Source organism: Ambystoma mexicanum, chromosome 2q, assembly GCF_040938575.1.
Source record: "Ambystoma mexicanum isolate Mex_15411 chromosome 2q, UKY_AmexF1_1, whole genome shotgun sequence".
In the NCBI taxonomy this organism is placed as follows: Eukaryota; Metazoa; Chordata; class Amphibia; order Caudata; family Ambystomatidae; genus Ambystoma; species Ambystoma mexicanum.
In genome coordinates this window covers 1414650213-1414672784 of record NC_090924.1, presented here as the reverse complement: position 1 = coordinate 1414672784, position 22572 = coordinate 1414650213, and the positions used below count along the sequence as shown (strand labels likewise).

Below are 22572 nucleotides of genomic sequence, written 5' to 3'. Positions count from 1 at the left end.
TGGTGAATGCTCCAGCGGCTTTTCAGAGATTCATGGATAGGATGTTCTCAGATCTGCTTTCAGTCTCTGTCATAATCTACCTTGACGACATCCTTGTTTTCTCCTCTACCATGAAGGAACATGTGAAACACGTTACTCAGGTATTGTCTCGTCTTCAGGAGAATCAGTTGCTTGTCAAAGCTGAAAAATGCAGGTTTGCGGTTTCTTCGGTGCATTATCTAGGCTTTATTCTTTCCGAAGAAGGTGTTGCCATGGATCAGACCAAGGTTGAAGCTATTCTCGACTGGCCGGCTCCTACCTCCATACGAGAGGTACAAAGATTCCTGGGCCTAGCGAACTACTATCGAAGGTTCATCTCTAACTTTTCTGAAGTGGTGTATCCCATTACGCGACTGCTCAAGAAAGAAGCATTTCCGTTTTCCTGGTCAGACGAAGCCGGAAAGAGTTTCAGTCATCTTAAGAGTCTTTTCTGCTCCGCTCCAATTCTGCAACACCCAGATCAGACACAACCATTTATTCTGGAAACGGACACCTCAGCAGTCGCGATAGGAGCCGTTCTTCTTCAGGTCATACAGGATGTGGAACATCCGGTGGCCTATCTGTCAAAGACTCTTTATCCCAGCCAACTCAATTACTCCATGCTGGAAAAGGAACTGCTGGCCATGAAACTTGCCTGTGAGGAGTGGCGTCATCTGCTAATGGGGGCCAGACATCAATTGCTGATCAGAACTGATCACAAGAATCTCAAGGTTCCTCAAGAGATGGAGTGTTCAAATTCCAGACAGGCCAGGTGGGCTCATCTTTTTGCACAGTTCGAATTCCAGGTCACATATATCCCTGGATCCCAGAATAGTTTGGCAGATGCTTTGTCCCGCAAAGACTCCATTAAAGGGCACACAGCAATCAGGAAGGAGTCCATGTTTAATCGCAATCAGATTCTGGCTTGCATCGGATCTTTCCTTCAAGATGTTAAGACGGCCCTGGTTCAAGAAGGACCTCAATTGTCCTTACGATCCACTTCCCCCTTTCAACAAAAAGGGGACTGGCTTTTCTACAAGAGAAGACTGTACATCCCTAAGGGTCCTCTACGCACTAAGATCTTGAAGTGGAGCCATCACTCTCGCTCGGCCGGTCATAGAGGTGCAGATAACACTCTTGAGCTCCTTTCGCGAAGAAGGAGACCTACGAATATGTTAAAGCCTGTCCGATTTGTGCCAGAGCCAAATATCGCCTGGGTAGACCTTTAGGTCTGTTGACTCAAAGACCACAAAAGATCTTCAACCAGGAGTTCTTCTCAGAGTTCGCTTAAGAAAAGACCACAAGCCAGGGGGAATGACTCCCTGCCCGACACTTCTAACTTGTGTATTGTACCAGCTTACGCTCTCTTTGCCAGGAGTAAGCCTGCCTTCTCCAGGTGTCGATGGCTTGGTCACAGTGTTCACACACTTTACACCAGAGGTAATGACTCAGGCCCACCTCCTACCAGTACTTGCCTGACCAGTACTTTGCACCTCTTCTGTGATCTTCCTCCTCGTGGTCTTTTCTGCCTAGGCTGTACCAGAGCCTCATGGGAAGGGGCTCCCCTGGGGTGAAGTGGACAAAACCTAATGAATCGGTCACACTACCCAGGGATTTGTGCCTTAACGCCAAATGACCCGAAATAAGAATAAGTGGCCTTCCCAGGAGAGCAACTCATCAGTCAAGAGCAGAAGAAAAAAAAAACAGAGGACACCAGGATGAAGTAGGAGCCAAACAGATCAAGACAGCTCATGAAGTATAAGGAAACAGCCAGCCAGCAGAAAAGTGTCCCACAATGGGGATAACAGTGGATGCAACCCAAACGGGTACAGATGAAAACAAACGGGTAGTGGTGTCCCAGCAGCACTCTGGGCAGCAAAGACAGAAGTGGAACAGCCAAGAAACAGTCTAGCAGATGACATCCAGACAATGCAGTGGGAAGGACAAGGAGGAGAATGAGGATCAGCCCAGGAAGGCCATCCAACTGTCAAAATGTGAAACTGGAGAAAGAGACAAATGACCTAGAGTCGAGTCAGTATGGTAAACCCTCATCTTGTATCCTGGCTTGCAACATTATGTGTTACTACTGACTTCTGCAATTGTATTCGCTCTCCACTCTTGCTTCTCCACTCTTTTTGACTGCTTACTCTCTTTTCTCTCCTCCTTTCCCTTCTCCCTTTTCCTATCTCCTCCCCTTACTTTCTTCTATGCACTTACTCTATCAGAATTGTCCCTGGACCTAATATGATAGCAAACTTGTCTGTCCTCCACCCTCCTATTACTGTTTTTTTTCCTCCCCACAGCCCTATAGCACTATCTGAAATGTCGTCAGGCCTAGTATGATAGTCGCTTGTTTTGTACCTCCCCTCCCTTTCTGAACCCCTCTCCCTCACCTTTTGTTTTTCTCCGGCTCTGCCAGAAATGTCGTCAGGCCTAGTACGGTAGTCGCCTGTCTGTTTCCATTTCCTTCCCACTCTCCCCCTGCCTTCCTTATCTATGTTTTAGCTCTTGCACTATCTGAAATGTCGTCAGGCCTAGTATGATAGTCGCTTGTTTTGTACCTCCCCTCCCTTTCTGAACCCCTCTCCCTCACCTTTTGTTTTTCTCCGGCTCTGCCAGAAATGTCGTCAGGCCTAGTACGGTAGTCGCCTGTCTGTTTCCATTTCCTTCCCACTCTCCCCCTGCCTTCCTTATCTATGTTTTAGCTCTTGCACTATCTGAAATGTCGTCAGGCCGAGTATGATAGTTAATTTCACATCCTTACTGTTCATGGCCTGTAAGAATGTGGTTGTATTCTCCCTTGTTCCCTCCCTTGCCTTGAAGCGCATTGAAACACATTGTGTATAGGCGCTATATAAATAAACAATCATATCATATCATATCCTAAAAGTCAACCTCATGGCCAATCTTCCAGCGATTCTGGGAAGAATCTAGAAGATTTCCAGCAGTCTTTAGAAATGCACAGGGCCTCTCCTACATAGGCACACAAAGGTTTTGGCGAACGTAGGACTTAAAAAAAGGTGCATAAGGGCCCCAATGGCTACCATACTGAGACACTGTACTCCTAATGCAGTAAAATCTGCTGCACTAATGGTGAAGCCAAATCTAAGTTAGAGCTGCTAACAGGCTACTCCACAACACTACTATACAGTGATATAATCTCCCTAGGGCCCAAAGGACAGTACAGAAAAAAGGGTTTCAGTGGCTCGTCAGGTTCGGTACAAGTCCTTCTCATCACAAAAATAAGGCCCGATATCCTATAAAATGTAAAGGTTAAAACGTAAAAATGTTTAGGGGCTTCTATAAAAGGAGAGTGCAGAACTCCCAAAAATGTATGTCTGTCCCAACAATTCCCTTTTCAATACCGTTAAGGCATCCAACTGTCTTACACATTGGAGGCTACACTTCGGGTGAAGACCCTCTTTCTCACACATTCTTGCAAATAAAGAAACAAGAACAGGTTTTTTCCCCCCCTGTCTTGCTAGCTTGCCCTTCCATCCTGAGCCCATTTATCATCTGTCCAGTCGCCTGCCTTGCCTCATCCAAGCCCCATGAAATCCTGTTTCAATTCTTCATCCTTACATCATTGTATCTACATCCTTTCATTAGTCAATTCATCAAAGCCACCTCATCCACTCTCCAGCCTGGCATTATTCAAGCCTTCTGTCAAACCACAACCAAGCGTGAAGCCTGAAGCACACCTACACCCAAAGCTTTTTTTGCCTGTGGGCTTATTCCTAGGAGGTAACTTGTTTCTCCATCTGCGTTATCTCCTGGAAAATTCTGGTATCAACCAGGTGTTGCCAAAATGGCTAAAGGGGATGGATCTTGAAGCTTTCAGTAGTGACTCAACATCTTTGTGATCTCTGCCAATGACGAAACCGTAAGTACACATCACATTTCTTAAGTTGTTGATTTGTGGACTAAGCAAACAAGATCTTAACCTGCACAGTATTAAAGTGGTTGGTGGATCTCAACATCAGTGTGTTAATCCCCTAAGCACATACCCATGGCCACTGTCTTCATGTGGTTTAACACACAGCTCAGCCAGAGGGCATGCCGCCTCTTGCAAAGTACTCATGTAATCTGTTCAAACATACTTTCAAGGGCTGTTGCGGCACCCAGCCAGAGCCAAGCTGCATTGGTCTGGAGGAGAGGAAGGGAAGGGTTTGGCGAAACCATCTTCTCCTGTGAATCTCAGTGCTTGCACTCTTATTCAGTCGGGGTAGTAGCTGAAGCTGTAGAGGTCTTGCTCATGTAAACAGCTTTCTTGAAAATCAAATGCACAGGTTGCACAGCTCGGGTCTAGCATGATCCAGTATTGTTGTGAAATGTGTTGCCCACCGGCACACTGGTATTGTTCACGAGTAACACACTGAGCAGGGGTGCCTGGAGAAAAGAAAAAAGATAAAAGGGGGAAGTCCATCACTGCAGTAAATGGATATCTACACTCCAGACCCTCTTCCACTTAAGTGGGCCAATCAGGGATCTGAAAGTGGCCAAGTGCTTTCCTTCTGATCAGGACCAAGGTGTCTTCCCTGGCCCCTGATATAATAGGTTATTTATAATGCCCTTAATACCCAGAGGTTTTTAAGCGCAGACCCGAGGATTGAACCTTTGGTGCTCCGTGCGTCTTGCTTCCAAGGGGAGCACGTTGCCCCCGAGCTATCCTCCCGAGAGCCTCTGGGATCATGTCCTGGGTAGGGAAGCATCTTATGTTCCGGGAGGCTCCTTTTCTCCCAGGAGTAGGCTTTGGGAAGATCACTGCGCTCAGCCTGATCTTTTCATTCACTTGGGCTGCCTTGCTCAGTAGGCTTTCGGGTCTTTATGTGGGAGGTCCCGAAATCCCGTTTTTGACTAGGTTTGCTCCTACAAGTCTCACTGTCTTCTAGGATTTTGTGCATGGACTAGGGTGATCCCGTGGCCTTTCCTCCCTTTTTTTCTTATGATCAGTTTTCTGATCTATCTCAGGAATGGTTGGAGCATCTATCATTCCAGTAGCCCCTATCGGGCTGCGATGGGTGTCTCCCACTGATTCAGTAAATGGCATCAGAGCCTCTTTCTGGTGTTTTCTTTGTTGCTCCTGGGCGAACCTCTTCCGTCTTGGGTGAGACTTCTTTATCGTCCTGGGGGCATTGGTGTGTCTCCTTTGTGTCTGGTGCAGTCTTGCTTCCTTCTAGGGGTCTGGTCCTGTGTCCCTCTCTAGAGTTGCATCATGCCATCATCCCTGGTCCTGCCTGAACTCTTGCTAGATTGTACATTCCCTGGTTCCTTGGGATGAGGGGTTCCATGTAGACTTGTCTGGATGGAACAGTTAGGTGTGATCCTGTGATCTTCTTCGGCGCTTTCCATGCAGGCAGGACGCCTTCAGTCACAACTTTTAGTTGCTGGATTCGGCCTACGTTTTCCATATGCTACGAGCTGACAGAAGTGGCACCCCATGGCCATTAGAGCATTTCTTCCAGGGAGAGATTGCTGTCTTTTTGGGATACCTATAGCTGACGCCGGCTACCTGGGCCTCCCCAGGCTCTTTTCTTTGCCAAAAACTACCTCTCGCTGTTAGGGGTTGCAATTTCCTTCATAGATCAGTAATTTATAGTGCTCTCCATTGGTTTAAGGGTGCAATGTTAATGATGCAAGGGAGTAGGCCTCATGTTCTTGACGTGATGTCCTTAGTTCAAATTTCGGGTGACCCGCTCCTTCTTGCCATATCCTCATTTGTTATGGACAGGGAGGAGGAAGAGGGAGCGAAGGGGTGATGCCCAGATTAGCTACCAGTAATCTCCCTTAACCAGAGTCCTACTCTTCCTCTTCCTCATCCTCATCCTGGAAGGTTGGGCCTGGCCACCGGCTTGGCTATAGTAGGTGGATTGAGCGGAGGAGGTTCCTCTGATCTAGTCATGGGAAGGAGAAACCTCCTTCCCTTAGGGAATGTCAAAGATTTCTTTATTACTATGAGACCTGTCTGGGAAGAGGGATCACCCGATTGTAGGGACGGGCGTGAGAAAGAGTAGGACTCAGGGTAATGAAGATTCCCAGTAAGTAATCTGGGCATTTCTAACAGACTTCCTACCCGCTCAGGTCGGGAAACCCCAAACAAAGACATGCACTTTTGGAAGATCCAGCTTGGATCCCATGATAGGTGTCTGAACTGGTCAGAACTGGGTTTGGGACTGTGCAGGCTAAATACACATCTTGCCAGGAATGGCTGTTCCTGGGCAGATGTGAGGTTTGTATCTGTCCATGATTGGGCAGCCGTCCCCTTTCTGAATTTTGCAGATCCTTTCTGTTGGTGGGCTTGGGCAACCCCAACAGTCCTAGAGGTTGCCTACTGGAAACAAAGATTCAAGAGAAGAGGATTCTGTACTGAAGACTGAGAAAACTGCTGCTACGGTCACAAAGCATTGCCCTAGCCATATACCAGTGTAGCCCTGCCTCCCTTCATGTGACCTGAGAAGACCTTTGTCAATGTCTCCTTATCCTAAACTGACGGGATAAACTGGTCCTGCGTCCTGCACCAGCAGTCTGCCATCAGAAGTGTCCTGGGACCATCCTGTGGGCAGCCCATCCACTTCCAAAGACTCTCGGATGCTATGATTTCCATTGTGAGCTGGAGAGTGTCCGATCCTCTACTTGTGTCCTAAGAACATTGCTGCCACTATGAAGAGGGGCCATCCTGCAGCTGGTTTCTTGCAGCTGTCATGATTTAAACTTGCTCACCCCTGGCCGGGGTTTTTACAAAGCACTTCTTCGCTTGGGTGGTCCTGGTGCTAGTGGTGGTCCTTCCGTGTCTTGAGAGTCACTGTAGTTGCTATTCTGAGGTTTCTGGCCTATCCAGCCACACGTCTGTCTGAGCTGTCCCAGATCGGTGCCACATGTAGCCAGACCCAATCCCAACACCATCTTCAGTCACTGCACTAGCAACCCCAGGACCCTCGACGACAGAGCTAACACTTGAATTACGTATCTCTGGCAATTCTCTGGGCCTTAGGGTGGTTAACTAGAAAACTGGATAAGAGGCGAGTGTTCCACTGACCCCATAGGATTCGCATAAGTGCAAAGTCCACTACCTAGCACATCCCTACGGATTTCTAGCCAAGGGTAACGCCACAGGGTGGCTCCCATTATGCTTCTCTTTCTTTAATTCACTAATAAAGAAAAAGCTCAGCAGCAAGATATTTTGTGCACCCAAATGTTCCATGAGTAATGTGCAGAAAACAGGTGCTCTAAATATATAATAAACATATTAACATGACATATAACCAAGACTCTCTGAAGGAACTGCATTTCTTGGGGACTTTGCTCCAGTTCATTTAGAGGCCACCAACATGTGACCTAGTCCTCCAATAGTTGTCCAGATCCCCTCCATAAACAGTTCTAAACATGATGTCACTTCCTTTCTTTGCTGCTCACAGCAAGAGATAAGTACATTATGTTTAGCACTGTTTATAACATGTTTATATTATTTCTGTTTACCGTATTATAATATGCTAATGAAGCAAATATTTGTATTTAAATACCTAGATAGCGCGCGCTTTAAATTTATGAATGTATCCTCTTCTGAGGAGATTGTATCTTCGGCATTGTTAGCCCAGACACCAGCGGCCTCCTGCTGTCGTCAGAGACTATGGTAATAGGAGCGTTATTTGTTTACCTTCGTTCCGTACTTCGCTTCGATTGCGCGCAACTGGACTATTTACAGGGCTTACTTCACTTCCAGCCCTCCGGTTCTAGCGCACAGGCTCGGAAAGGCCTGTGCGTCTTATAACAAATCCTCGGAGGCTTGCCTCCACATCTCTCGCCCTCCGGTCTCCCTCGCCGGCACGGAGAGGCCTGTGCGGCCTCACAGAGGACCGCAAAACCACCCGCAGACCACCAGGGGAGCTCCAGCTCTCTTTTGTCCTTTTTTTTATTCCGGCGCTCGAGTGCGCATGACAGTTTTATAACGGTCTTCGCAGCTCGAGCGCCGGAATACTTTCTGTGATAGCTGAAGAAATTTCTTAAGCAATTTGGTATCAATTACATTGCGTTTCCCTCGCGAACAGAAGCGAGTACTCACGCGAGTGATATTTGAATACTAATACTGAAATTAGCATATTTAAATTTAAAAAAAAAAAAGAGAAGAAGGAAAGCTTCTGTTCAGCAACCCATAAGGGATATAATAAAACAAGCTGAAATAATAACACTGGGCTAGAGAGAAGGCGTTTAGAATCTCAGAGGAAAATAAAAAATAAAAATAAAAAAGAAGATCATGGCAGCGCAGTACTCCCCTCAATCAGATCAAGCCTAGGTTGAGTGTGAGGAAGATGCCTGCTACATTGATGAAGTGGCTATGGCTAATAGCATACAGAAAGTGCTGGGTTCCTCAGTTGAACACAGTATTAAAAAAGCTGTGACTGATATGCTCGTACCCATTCAAAACCACCTAGATACGATGGAGGAGTGCCTAAGAGCAACATCACTGCCAGGTAGGAAAAAGACCCAGAAAAGAAAGCACCTTAATGAAGGGGATGTACCCCGGCTCGCAAGTGCAGAAGCTCTACGACCCCCCCCCCCCCCCGAGCCAGCCAAATAATGTCACAGCTGCCGTCTTGGACGCCTTCTCCAGGCTGAAACAAGCCTTTATGAACAGGAAGGTAACCCCTTCCCACGAACCCTCATACCCGAGGAAGAAAATAGGGGAAATAGACGCTCAAGCCCGGAGGGATATGGACAGGGCACGGAAGAAGAAGACCATAATAGGGGCGTCTATGACGCTGATCTTTCCCACTCTTCATCTGAAGAGTTTCAGATAGAGGGTTCAAAACCCTCAGGTTCACGGATTGTGGCAGACCCCATCCCTAAGGACACAACCGGGAACAAGCCTCTTGCAGAAGAGATGTTCGCCCCGGAAGACTTAATGCACCCCAGGTCCACTGACTGGGAACCATCTTCCAAGACATCAAATTATATTCACCTCAAGCTGCGCAAGCCACTTGATAAGGAAGCCAGGGCCAGACTTCGTGCTGAATGTCCACGACCAGACATTGCGGACAAAGTAGCTCTGACTCCAGAGCTCGATTCTAAAATGATCACCTTTCTAGGTAAGAACGTCAAAGACCCTAGGAAGGGTATTAATCGTGCCTGGAAGTCCTGCCAGCACAAAGTACTGGAAGTGGCAGGTCCACTGGCCAAAATCTCAGATCTTGCGGAAGCAGCCATCAGCTCCTCGGACCCCAATGACCCAGTAATACTGTCCGGTTGGGTTCAGCGAGCTATTTGCCTCTTGGGAAACGCCAGTTGTGCCATTTCAACAGAGCGTCGGAAAGGCATCCTATACAAAATAGACACCAAACTGACCGAATTGGCAGACACAGAATCTGGTCCAACTGCACAAGGTCTGCTTTTCAGAGATCCTTTTATGAAGGAGATGACAAAATTTGTCGGGACATTCACAGCATTGGACAAAGCACAGGCTTCAATCAAAAGAGTATTCGCAACCAAGGTTTTCTCCAGGGCCGGCCGAGGCAGAGGTCGCTCTTCCGGCCGTTACTTCTTCGACAAGAGACCTCAACAATCCAGAGGTCAGCATAACTCCTGGCAAGAACGCTCCGACACATTCTCCCCCTCGAGAGGTCGTGGAAGAGGGCGTCCCTGGAGGAGAGCGGCTAGATACCCAGCCCAACACCAATCTACAGGTCAGTGTAATTATAGCAGCGCCAGCACCACTAACACCTATCGGAGGGAGGTTAATGATGTCGGGAGACGCCTGGTTAAGGGACACAGCTCGGGGTCTGCGCTTAGAGTTTTTTGAGCTACCCATTCAGACATGTCACCCTACTCCCATAGTAATGTCTCAGACAGATCAAACAGCCTTAGACAGCGAAATACACAGTCTTCATCAGAAGCAAGCGATTCTCCCCTGCTCAAGTCAGGGAGGCTTCTTCAGTCCCATATTCCTGGTACGCAGGAAGCAAAAGGTACGCCCAGTCATAAACCTCAGAGCTCTCAACAAATTCTTCATTTACCGCCATTTCAAAATGGAAGGCATACACATGCTCAGAGGCCTCCTGAGACCGAGCGATTGGCTTATGTGCCTAGATTTAAAAGACGCTTACCTCGCAGTGCCGATTCATCAGGCACACAAATTACCTGAGATTTTCTTGGAGAAATCGAGATTGGGAGTTCACAAGCCTACCCTTCAGTCAGCTCCTTGGGTTTTTACCAAGCTCTTAAGCCCTGTAGTAGCTCATTTAAGAGAACAAGGTGTCCGTCTCTTAATTTACCTAGACAACATCATTTTCATGACCCATTCGCAAGAACTACTTCAGAAACAGACCAGAATAGCAATAAACTTCCTACACAGCCTCGGTTTTCTCATAAACTGGGAAAAGTCAGTTCTTCTTCCATCCAGAAATATGGAATTTCTGGGGTTCGTAGTGGACATCCAGAATTCTCAACTTCGACTCCCATCAGCCAAGATTCACTCTACCAAAAGAGAGATACACAGGCTTTTACAGAAGAACATGTTCTCTCTTCGAGAGCTAGCAAGAGTGATAGGGCTACTTTCATCCTCCATTCAGGCAATATGTCCTGGCCCTCTTCACTATCGAGAACTGCAAAGACTGAAGGGCCAACACTTAAAACGAAGCCTTTCTTATTCCCAACTCCTGACACTGGCACCTCAAGCGAGGGCAGAGCTCAACTGGTGGCTCACTCACATGGAAGCCTGGAACAGCAGAGCCATCTTCGGTTCCGCTCCAGATATCATCATCAAATCGGATGCCAGTCGCTCCGGCTGGGGAGCGAGATGCGATTCCGTAGGCATGGGAGGGACTTGGTCTCCTCAGGAGCTGGATCTGCATATCAACTGTCTAGAGCTTCTTGCAGGTTCCTTTGCAGTACGCTCTTTTGCCAGAGACAGAGCGAGTTGCTGTATCTTACTAAAAATGGACAACATCTCAGTGGTAAGCAGTGCTTAATTTGTGCCGGTGGTTGGGGGTGGGCCCCAACGGCAGAGTTATTTCAGCATCGGAACTCATTCTGCCCAGGGGATGAAGGCATTCATCAAAGAAAGTTAACACGAAAGGGTTAACTTTCTTTGATGAATTCAATCGCTTGCTGAGGCCCAGTTACCCGCCAGCGTGGCGCCAGCCATGCTCCCTCCAATAACAAATTGTTGTGGGTGGGGGTGGGTGGACTCTAGTGAGCTGAAAGAGCTGATTTTGCTACAAAAAGAAGCAGAGGTGATCCCCTGCCTCCCCGCCCCTGCTGAATGAATGAGAGGGGCCAGGCAGCCTTTCATTTCTTCCCCAGACCAGAGTCATCTGGCCAGTGCTAATGGAGTTTCCATGTACGCGAGGTAAGCAGAGCCTTTGATTTATTGAGCAGCCCTCGCGCTCATCATGAAGCTTGATTTAATGTTTTAGTGGGTTGCATGTTTAATCTTTATCAATCAGTGAACTCGAACGTGTTTATCCAGCAGATTAACGCTTTGTTCAACATGAGGCTTGATTTAATGCTTAGGCGGGCTGCATGTTTGACCTTTTTCAACGTATGAACACGAACGCGTTTATCCAGAAGATTGCCATTCTGAGATATGCCGCCGCCCGGGTTACACTGGGTACGACCTCTGGTGGTGTTTAGAGATTGTCTCCATATTTTATGGTCAATCTGCTGTTTGTTTTTAACTATATTTACAACTATTGCAGCACTAGCGATTTAGAGCTTGGGTGACAGTGACAGGCTACACTATGTCTATAATTCCCTTGATTTCTGTCGGCTAACTTCATCCAGCCCTACAAACAGGACATTACTTTGGAAATAGCTTTATATACAACAATGAAATATGCACTTGCTTCACTAAGGATGTTTCTCTGTAAACTAGCATGCTATAATGGTCCATGCACTGAATATTATGATATGATATGGCATTTATAACGCGCCTATACACAAGTGTTTCAAGGTGTGAAAAATTAGGTTTGCTTTTTCTTTTCTTTCACTTTTTCTCATGCCCAGCACTTGATGCACACATGATATGATAAACATCACCTCAATGGAACTCTTTGAGCTTGCTTTAATGGAGCCTCACCATCAAACTTTGCACTAGAAGCGCCTGCCAGTTCTTCTTAGAGTTAATGACTTAATTATGCTAGGTGTGCTACTGGTGTAATAAAAACGTCTTAACCAGGTTCGCCTTCAGGCACTTCATTTATAAGCACTATACATGTCCTTCAGTGAAGTCCTGTAAAAAACAAGTAATGGCAACGCTAACAGTTTTGGCTTTTGTATAAGTATTAGGCATTTGCCAGACACTTTTAGATGCCCAGCCCATATTTGCACCATTTTTCACCTGCTACCTTCTATAGCCAGGTAATACCACTACGGCAGTGCCTGGCAAGTGCCTTTCCCATGCCTACACAAAAGCCCAAACTGTTGGTGTTGCTAATGATTTTTACCGATGGGGTGAAGCTGACCTGGCTCTCTGTGACAATGCTAACATGTAAATCAACGTGCCCATATGGAAACGAGTGCAAAGCTGAAAGAAGATGTTACACAAGCTACTAGTCAGCAGGGGGAAACACTGGAACACTTGTGGCAGCTAAAATAATTGTAGGTAATTAGGAGGCATAGATTTCATTGGGTTGCTTATGGAGCTGCCAATCAAATGGTCAGATGCTGTAGTTTCTGTATAACTTCCACCTTTAACTTCTGGTGCCTGTCCTGCTGGTTATGTGCAAGGCGGCACTACGGGTGCTGAGGCAGAAGATAAGAGGGCTATCCCGAACATAACCTCCACTTCAATATGAATAGGAAACCTACATAGAATAGACATTTAGAGGCCAGTGGCCATATCCTAGGTCGTAGCAGGGGATGTCAAGGGGGGAAGGGGTCTGACCAGGATCACAAACCTTGGCTCAAATAGTTGGATTTCAAGGTCTACAGTAATAATGTCTTGTAGAGTTTACTTACAAAAAACGCACATTTCTAATTAAAGCCACATGACCGCATGTAAATCATTATAGCAACATCTTAAGCCAAAAGAATATTGTTGTGGTTTTAATGTTAAACTATAACTCCCAGAATGCAAGTTGATGCCAACCTGAAAAATCTAGTTAATCCCACAGTACTTTCAGTGATTTAAAACATGTAATTAAATAAGTTGTGAAATAAACAAAGATAGATATGTGTGCTCCTTACGCATCCATCCCACTATTAGTCCGTGCCAGCAGTTGCTGCAGCGCTAAACATGTGACATGGAGCAGCAGCAGCAATGTGATGGGCTGGTGGTGGGCCAATCTAGATCTAGCACTGAACCGGCCTGGGCCGTGACGCCCGCATTGCGGGCGGCTCCCGCAGGTCCCAGCCCGGCATTAGGGGGCCAACATTTTTTGGGCCCTGGCACTTATATTTTTACAAATTAAGCACTGGCGGTAAGATACATCAACCATCTGGGCGGCACCAAGTCAAGACCTCTAGCAGAGTTAGCCAAGGATTTCTGGCATTTCTGTCTGGATCATCGGATTTCAGTGACAGCGGAATACCTTCCCTGTCTCTCAAATGTTGTAGCGGACTGGTATTCCTGTCACCCATCATATTACAGCGATTGGAGGATCAACAGAGAGGTTTTCCTCCGCCTCCAGGATATTTGGGGTCCGCTGTCCATGGACCTCTTCGCTTCCAGACTCACTCAACTACCAGTGTTTTACAGCTGGAGGCCGGACCCAGCAGCAGCCGCAACGGACGCATTCCTGCAGTCATGGTCCCAGGGAATACTGTATGCCTTCCCCCCTTTCACTATGATAGCGAGGACCCTGGCGGAGGCCCGTCAGGAGCATGCGGATCTGATCCTTATAGCACCGGTCTGGACTTCTCAGATCTGGTATCGAGTTCTTCTGTAACTTTCTTCGGATTCTCCAATCCTACTACCCCAATTTCTGGATCTCCTACTAGATCCTTCAGGGCAGCGTCATCCCCTTCTCCTCAGCGGATCTCTGACCCTAGCGGCCTGGAGGATTTCAGGTCAAGATGGAGACTCCCAGGCATGACTTGCATGGCGATCAATCTCATCGAAGAGAGCTGGGCTCCTACTACCCTTAAGAGGTATTCCAACTCTTGGAGCACCTGGAGTTCCTGGTGCAGAGAGAAAGGATTACATCCAATTTCAGCACCTGTAGAGGAGATATTGAATTTCTTAGCATCCATAGTGGAAAGAGGGATTGCCTACAGGGCCGTGAACGCCTAACGTTCAGCAATTTCCGCAGGTCATGACCTTATTCAAGAAGTACCAGCAGGAGAACACCACCTCGTGTGCAGGTTGCTCAAGGGTGTGAGGCTTACCGTCCCACCTCCAGCCCACTACGACAGGCTTTGGGACGTTAATAAAGTACTGAACTTCTTTTTTGTCATGGCCCCGTAATGAAGAACTATCACGTACGGCCCTATCCGGCAAACTTACTACCCTACTCTGCTTGGTATCCTGCAGGAGCGTCTGACGTCAGAGCTCTCGATTTAGCAGGCAGGTTTTTTTCTCCTGACGGCATCGTATTCCATATTCATAGGAGAACGAAGTGCAATTCCAGGGTGATTTCTTATCCCGCCTTCAGAGATCAACCCAAGCTCTGCTTGGTTAAATGCTTGAAAGTCTACGAAGAAAAGACAGCTTCACTCAGTACCTCCCCTAACGGGCAGCTACTGATAGCTCTACGTAAACCGCACAAAGCTGTGTCAGCGCCGACTGTAGCACGCTGGGTGCGCTGGACTCTAACTCAAGCAGGGATCGATACCCATACCCAGCACTTCGGAGCCCACTCCATTAGAGGAGCCATGGCCTCCAAAGCCTTTGAGGCAGGAGTTAGTCTAGAAGACATCATGAGGATGGCAGGCTGGGCAAGCGAATCAGTATTCAAACAATTCTACCATAAACCGGTAGATCAGCCGGCATCCATTGTGGTAAGTAAGCTTTAAACAAGCATAATGTGAGCCTCCGGTCTTGACATAGAATAAAGATTTTCCATAATAACTTATTAGAAAGTCTTAATTATATTAAAGACACAGAGGTGAGCATTATCCCACCCAGCGAGAAATAACAGCGTATCACTTGATGTTGATTTAAGGCTTTAATGTGAATATTAATGATTTGGAACTTATATGTATTTTACCAGAATAACTCCATGAATTTCTTTCCCACCCTAATAAGGGATCTAGGGTTGTCATATACATGAAGTAATTCACCCCCTTTTTTCTTTGACAGCACCTGCAGACAAGTCAGTCTGATCGGGGCCGACACAGGTTCTTCTACGAGTTGGCTACAGTTATCTTCGACTACAGACAGCCAAGTTCGCAGCCTCGAAAGAGGAAGTGACATGTTTAGGACTGTTTATGGAGGGGATCTGGACAACTATTGGAGGACTAGGTCACATGTTGGTGGCCTCTAAATGAACTGGAGCAAAGTCCCCTGGGAAATGCAGTTCCTTCAGAGACTCTTGGTTATAAGTTATTATGTTACTATGTTTATTATATATTTAGTGCACCTGTTTTATGCACATTACTCATGGCACATTTGGGTGCACAAAATATCTTGCTGCTGAGCTTTTTCTTTATTAGTGAATTAAAGAAAGAGAATCATAATGCTCACCTCCGTGTCTTTTAATAGAATTAAGACTTTCTAGTAAGTTATTATGGAAAATCTTTATTTCTATTGCTTACCTGTATTCTACGAGAGGTACTTTCTTTTTACGCACATGTTGGCTAACTTGACCCGGGCAACTTTGGACTTCCTATCCATCAATCAGGTGCTTACCTTAACATGGACTCTGGGGCATTCCATAGTTTGTACACCTGCTAGGGAAAAAGGTGGTTGCCTAATAATGATTATGCAGGTTGTAATATACTTTGTTTTTTGTGTTATCTTTCACTATTATAGTGTGTGCATGACATTGTTAACTATGTTGCTGGCACAGTATTTTGTACTCTCCTTTAGGATTGCAAACCACGTCTCTATAGGCTTGCTTGTGTAGACAGGAGTGTTTTGCATTGTGTACTATACTAGGTTTTACCTGCATGTATTTTTAAGGCCTAAAACTATACTTTTGGACTTATGTGGGTAGCTTCATTACTTGCCTCCAGTGGTTAACTGCACTTACACCACAGCCCCTCCCCGCCTGAAGTCTGCCTTACTGCTCTGCCTATGTTAACTATGAGAGTTTGGTGAAAGCTTGTTCAGCAACTAGATTGGTCTCTCAGCATCCTACCAAAGGACTGGTCTGAAATTCCCCCCCAACACAGAGGAAGATCCTGAGGGGCACCCAACTGAGCCTCACAAGGACCTAGATTTGCCAGACACTTACCTGGACCTGGCAGCTGCTACACAAAGAGGGTGGTTGTCGGGAACAACACCTTTGCCCATCGGAGTGGGTAGGAATGGTAATCCGCTTTGCTCTACCAGCTTCCGGATGCTGTCCTCAGCATGGGAATAAGCAGCACCTGGAAAAACAGGGAAAGTGAAGTGAGAGGATGTACTTGCACCATGAACAAACATTAAAGTCATGCACAAAAAAAAACTATTTGGTCCACTCAATCTGCCCCTTTCCTCCCTTCACCCTCTTCAATTAATCCAGAATAGGGCTGCAAGACTCATCCTTTGCCTCAAACCCAGGGACCGCGTCTCTGCAGCACTAAAGTCTCTCCACTGGCTCCTGATGACCTCAAGCATCAAAATGCACGACTCTTTGTATCATCCACAAGACTACCTGGGGCCCTCACTACATCCAGCTCTCTCTACTGAAATTACTCACTGCTAGAGTTGTTAGGTCCTCTAGTTCCAACTCTCTGCAGGTCAGACGTTTCTCCAAGCAGAGAGTGGTCCCTCTCCTCGGCAGGAGCCTCCCTCTCGAATGGCCACCCTGACCCCTCAGATAGAGCCCGATCTTAAATTCCAGAAACTTCTCAAGACTTTCCTTTTCTCCTCCTCCTTCCCTCTCCCCTTCCCGTGCTAATGTCCCTCTGCCGATGTGACTGGTGCTTGGCCACTTAGGAGTCTTACAGGGACCAGGCCCTCCTTTTTTAACAGTCTACCCCAGCATCCCTAACCAGCATCTGCCTTCGGGCTCCCTTCCCAGACTACCCTGAATCTGGTCCACCCCATTCACCGCACTAGTTTTGCCCTCTCCCACCTATCCCCCTGGCAATTGCCCTTTCTTGGCTCCCCTCAGCACTTGCTCATCATCTGGGCCTCCTCTCCTACTTACCCCCACTCCCATACCAACCTTTCACCCCTCCACAGCACATTTTCATCTCTGCACTTGCACAGTAAGAATGTCACAAGACCTAGTATGATCGTTACTGTTATTTCCTATGTAGCCCCCCAACCCTCCCTGTTTGCCTTGTGGTGCCTGGAAACACTTGTGTATAGGTGCCATATAAATGTCCAATAAATAAATATCTCCTATGAGGACAGCATAGAATATCTTATATACGAACGTTTCCGGAGACTTGTGTGCTCATCTACTTATTTCACACACCAGCGGATGAGTTACTCATTGGAGAACTAGAGAAAGTGATTCATATTACATTTCAGCAGAAAAAATATTAGTCTCAAACTCAGTTCACTAGAGCTGGGGGTCATTTTCCAGGGTGCTTTCCTTGTTTATCACCAGGGTACCTAAAGTAAAAGGGGTTTCCAGGTGGTGAAGACAACCTACTGTAAAGAGATCCTCAAATAAGGTTGCCAACATGTGGGAAACAAGCAAACAAAAACTTGTTAGAATTCTTTAATAGAGTACGGCGGACACCCGACTCCTCCAACCTGCCCTGCCCCGCCTAATACTCAGACCTGCTCTGGGTCGAGGAGAGTATTGCACAACACTACCCATACATTGCCAAATTGGGGATCCACCTTTGGAAACGGGCCTGCAAACGGTCGGAACAGCAGACCCATACTCTCCACAAATCCCCATAGCAGCAATCATGGCGAAACGCGCATGGGGACATCAGGAAGTGCGCGCCCAATTGGAGCCCTACGTGGTGGCCACGTTAGGAGACCTGGTTCAAGAACATGAGACCTTAATGTTCACCAAGCTCAGCGAGGCCACAGGGCTTCCTGCAGGACAGTTCTTGCTCTATAGAGCAGTAATGCGAGCCATGTAGGACAGATGGCCTGAGGCTGCTAATCCTGCAACGGAACTTGAGACCATAGAAACCATGTTGAACGCCGCTGAGGGTGGCCACGAAACCTCATGACTATACAAGGCCTTGCTGCAAGGTACGCCTAGAAACAAACTCAAATGCAAGGTGAAATGGGAAAGCGAACTGGGCCTCGAATTCAAAGTCAAAGAATGGGAAAAGATAACCCACTACCACAAAAAAAATTCAAGGAACGCCCACTTACAACTCATCCAACTGTACATCACCAACAGAGCCTACCTCACGCCAGAAGCCATATCGAAATTCAAAGGTGCGGGAATTCAGGTGTGCCCCAAATGCAATGAACCGGGGGCTGGATTGACTCATTTTCTGGGGCTGCCCACTCATACAGGGTTTCTGGACACAAGTAAAAGATAGAGTTGGCATGGCAGACATCGAAGTGGAAGCCCATAGGCCTGTGGCTTGTATCTTAGGCAACTACAGACGCAGCAGTAAAAACAAGCCTCTCAACAGACTCAAAGACTTGATATACATCACAGCGAAAAGACGCATAGCCATGGGATGGAAAAGCCCAAAGAGCCCTAGCGAGGCACTATGGTGGGGGGACCTCAGAAGGTGGATAATTGCTGAGACCGGAGCATGGGAAACAGCAATTCAGCAACAGAGACTAGACTCCAGTGAAGAACTACAACGTTGGGTGGCGCTAACATCGTTTCTTCACCCCAAAGCGGCGGACAGCACCTCAGATGAAAGCGATAGCCCTGGCTCATAAACTGACACAAAGGACACTGAACTGCCCGTGGTCTTGGGAGAGGGAGGGATTGGAGGGGGGTAGGGGGGTAAAGCACTAGATCCATGATTGTGATGCCTTATTCATTACCATTTGCCTTGTTTACATTGTTGGAAAACCTATAAAGTTATTTTAAAAAAAATAGAATTCTTTAATCAAAATAGGGCCATGAAAGTGTTGCTTTGGTGACTAGAACAACATTTCTAAATTGCTAACTAAGCAGAGCATCTCAGCATGGAGCACCCTCTCTGTATCTTATTTGGACATTAACCACGGCACTCTGGGTTCAGCCCCAAGGATTCTCTGGAAAGCAGCGAGTGTGAACTGGCCCACAGCCCTGAAAAGCTAAGCTCTCTTGAATGACTCCTTCTGATGGGTATTGGACAAAGGACACACTGGACTGACCAGACTACTAAACATAATGTGAATGCTTATTCAAACCTAAATGAACGAGAGCCCAAATCCAGTGTGGCCGAGCTGTGTTCTTCAAAGGAAGCTCAGCAACATCACAGTTCCTTAGAGCTTTGCCCTCTACCCACAATGCTAAACCACACAAACCTACCACACAGAAAGTGGAACTATAAAGTTTTCAGACAAGGTGTTAAGCCTGCACACTGGTGGTCACACCTAGGTAGCCATTCATGAAGAAATGTGGTGGGCCATGCTTTTATCTTCCAAAAGGAGTCCACCAATGCCAAGGGGCTTCTTTAAGACTAGTTTAACTATGCATGAAATTGGTTTACGATACAAGACCATTAAAGGTTTCCTTGGTGCAGGTCATATGTTTGAATCGTGGCGGAACCAGTTAAGCTCCAATTACTTTTTAAACACCTTGACGGGTGTTTTGTGTGTTTATTCAAGGAACCCCAAGTACAGCTGTTTAGCTAGACGCCAATATATTGTTGTCATGTACACTAGTGCCTTTGGAAATGGAAACAATGGGAGGATTATGTGCAGAAAAAAGCAGGTTGTAGACACCATAGCCTAATATATATACCACATGTTGCACCTGGCGTGCACGAGTGGGATGTGGACAAACTGCACCGTACAGGAAACGTATTTTCAACCACTGAATAGGATCTCGGACATTCAATTGAATATCCACCAGTTGGCCTGAAATGTGCTCAACATCCCTAGAGAACAGCGTTCAAACTAGATATTTTTTGGTACATCTCACCTGCTGGGGCCATCATCCAAAAGAGCCCTGAATCAACACCACCTTTAAAATCGGAGCCTAAAAAATAAAACAAATCACATGCCCTATAGGGTTTCTAACGTGAAGGAAAAAGTAGACATCATTCAGTGGGTCCCCACTGTAGGCACCAGTCCACAATTGGATGTACTGAAGAATTGGTTGTCAGCCAAAACGTCTCAGAGGGCATCCAGAACCAACATTTTAAGGCCAGCTTACTTTATCATCAGGAGGCTGAGGCCTACATCATGTGTTGCATATGTTGTGTTTAGCCCAAGAGGTGATCCGAGTAGCTTTTATGCCTTTTAGAGTCTATATAGTTAATCAGAGTACTGCTTACTCCCTTCTTTGCATCCTTTGCCTGGCAGTGGGGAACGGGCTGAATGTCACATAGCTCCACAGATCAATAAAAGCTCCTATCGACAGTATTCTTCCATTGCAAGTGGCCGGGGAGAATAGAATTCTTTAAGAGCACCTCTGGAAGGATGATACCCTAGCCCATTGGGGAGATCCACTTGTTAAGCTTGGAAAACTCTTTGGGACAGATGAAACAAAACTAAGTCCAGAGCAAAATTATTTGACCGGTATTTTTGGGCAAACTAGAGCGTAAGGGAACTTGGAGACAGTAGGATCAAGCTCAGTGTAAAGATGCGTATACATTACAGAACAGGTGGCACAATGATCCACAGCCTCGACACTGGATGAGTGGCCCAGAGACAACCGTCCTCTCACTTGGTATATCTCTCCCTGTAGCAGAGGACCAAAGAAAAGCAAACTGGGCCCTGGGAAAGTGGGTACTGTACGAAAACAGATCTATGCATGCTTCCCATTTTAGTCTCAGAATTTCTGAGGCGACGGGATTCCGAAAATGCCAGAGTACTGGAGTAGATGCATTGCTATTACCACCTCTGGAAGAGGTCCACAAAAGAAACATGCATCCAGACATCGCACACCATACACGTGAGGATTAACCTCCGAGATCTAAGACTCTAGAAATGGCATTCCTTGTGCAATGTTGTGCGGCATAAGAAGGAATAGCAGAAGAAAATGAGCCCACTGAGGAACCCAAGCATTCAAGATGTTTAAAGGACACTGGCAAAAGAAAGCAGCAGCACATGTACCTTGCGTAGACACGATCAAGAGATGATGGGCATGCAAGAGGCAGAACCTGGGGGCAAGCAGACCTTCTCAAATTTAAGGTGCTTCATTCGAGTGGTGGAAAGGGGATGTGAGGTAGGACTAATAAGAATCTGTACGGTAGATTTTAAGTAAATTAAATGTACTCCAATGACAGCATTAAGAAACATTTCATGTAGGGCAATGGGGTTGCTTCCAGGAAGCTCCTTGAACACAGTGCAGCGTTTTATTTTGCTGTGATAAGTGTGATAGATATTACACAATTTATATAAAACAAGAAGAATAAAACGTTATGAAACTTGTGCCACTCTCAGGTAAGGCAGACATCGAGCAGAATGCTCCTTTCATTCTCACTGGCCTGTGAAGGAGGTAGGAACACGGCTGTACCTTTCCCAACAATGAGGAGTGGACGTCTGGCGCCCATCAGGACGGAGGCGGCCTCTGACACAGCGCGAGGGTCCGCAAGACTTACAGGTGGAGGCAGGCAGCATTCCACGTACCTGCAAGAGAGAAACGCGGTCAGAAAGGAGGTAAGACAACAGCACATGCCCCTTCACTCATCAGTCCACGGTACTGAAAAACAGGAAATAATGAAACCATCAAATAGGCAAAAGAGAGCAAGTAGGGCAACACAGTAGGCATGATTTCTTGAATTTGGTGTAGTGCATTGCAGATAGGTGGGCGCAGGTGAGGGAAGACCTGAAGAAGATACTCACACCGAGTCCTTTGTCTGGTCACTATACATAGGTCTTCATATCATTGGGCACAGAGAGTAAATGCACCTAGCTGCAATCCTAGCACCTCCACCAAAGGTATCATTATAAGCACTGGCTAGCTCCCTGCATTAGATCGAGAAATCATTATGTTTTTTAAATTACCAATATGCATAGCTATCTTTATTGTTTTATTTGCAATTTAGCATTTCTTTTCAAATGAAAGCAGCAACACTGTGCTATTGGAATTCATACTCTTTAATCATTTTAAAAAGGCATAGGAAAACACGCAAGCAGGTATTCATACAAAAGAAAAATAATTGCCCCTCAAGCACTCTAAAGTGGGCAACAGTGTTGGGCAGCACAGTTACTTTATTTTAACGATTGCAAGAGAAGGTATCAAAGCTGATCGCCACTAATTCCTTTCCCTGGTTTATTTAGGGAGGAGAGCAGATACACTATAAATTTAATGGCGGTACCCATGATGGGGAATAGGATTACAGTTAAAATTGCCTTTTCTTCTCACTCATAGGATGCTCATGAATATTCATGGAGCCAACCTCTTAGATAGAATTCTCGTAGAGGCTCACTTGAGAACC

General features: G+C 46.5%; 1 protein-coding gene across 3 annotated transcripts in view; it reads right to left on the bottom strand.

Annotated features, from left to right (window-relative positions):
* The window catches only part of HACL1 (2-hydroxyacyl-CoA lyase 1), a 370092-nt gene that overhangs the window by 161315 nt on the left and 186205 nt on the right, over positions 1–22572 (bottom strand). For all 3 annotated transcript variants that reach the window (XM_069648911.1, XM_069648913.1, XM_069648912.1), the window contains 2 exons: positions 21648–21760; positions 16347–16482 (listed from right to left, as the gene is read on the bottom strand). In XM_069648911.1, the coding sequence (XP_069505012.1) occupies positions 16347–16482; positions 21648–21760 (249 nt within the window). The remainder of the gene's footprint in view (positions 1–16346; positions 16483–21647; positions 21761–22572) is intronic.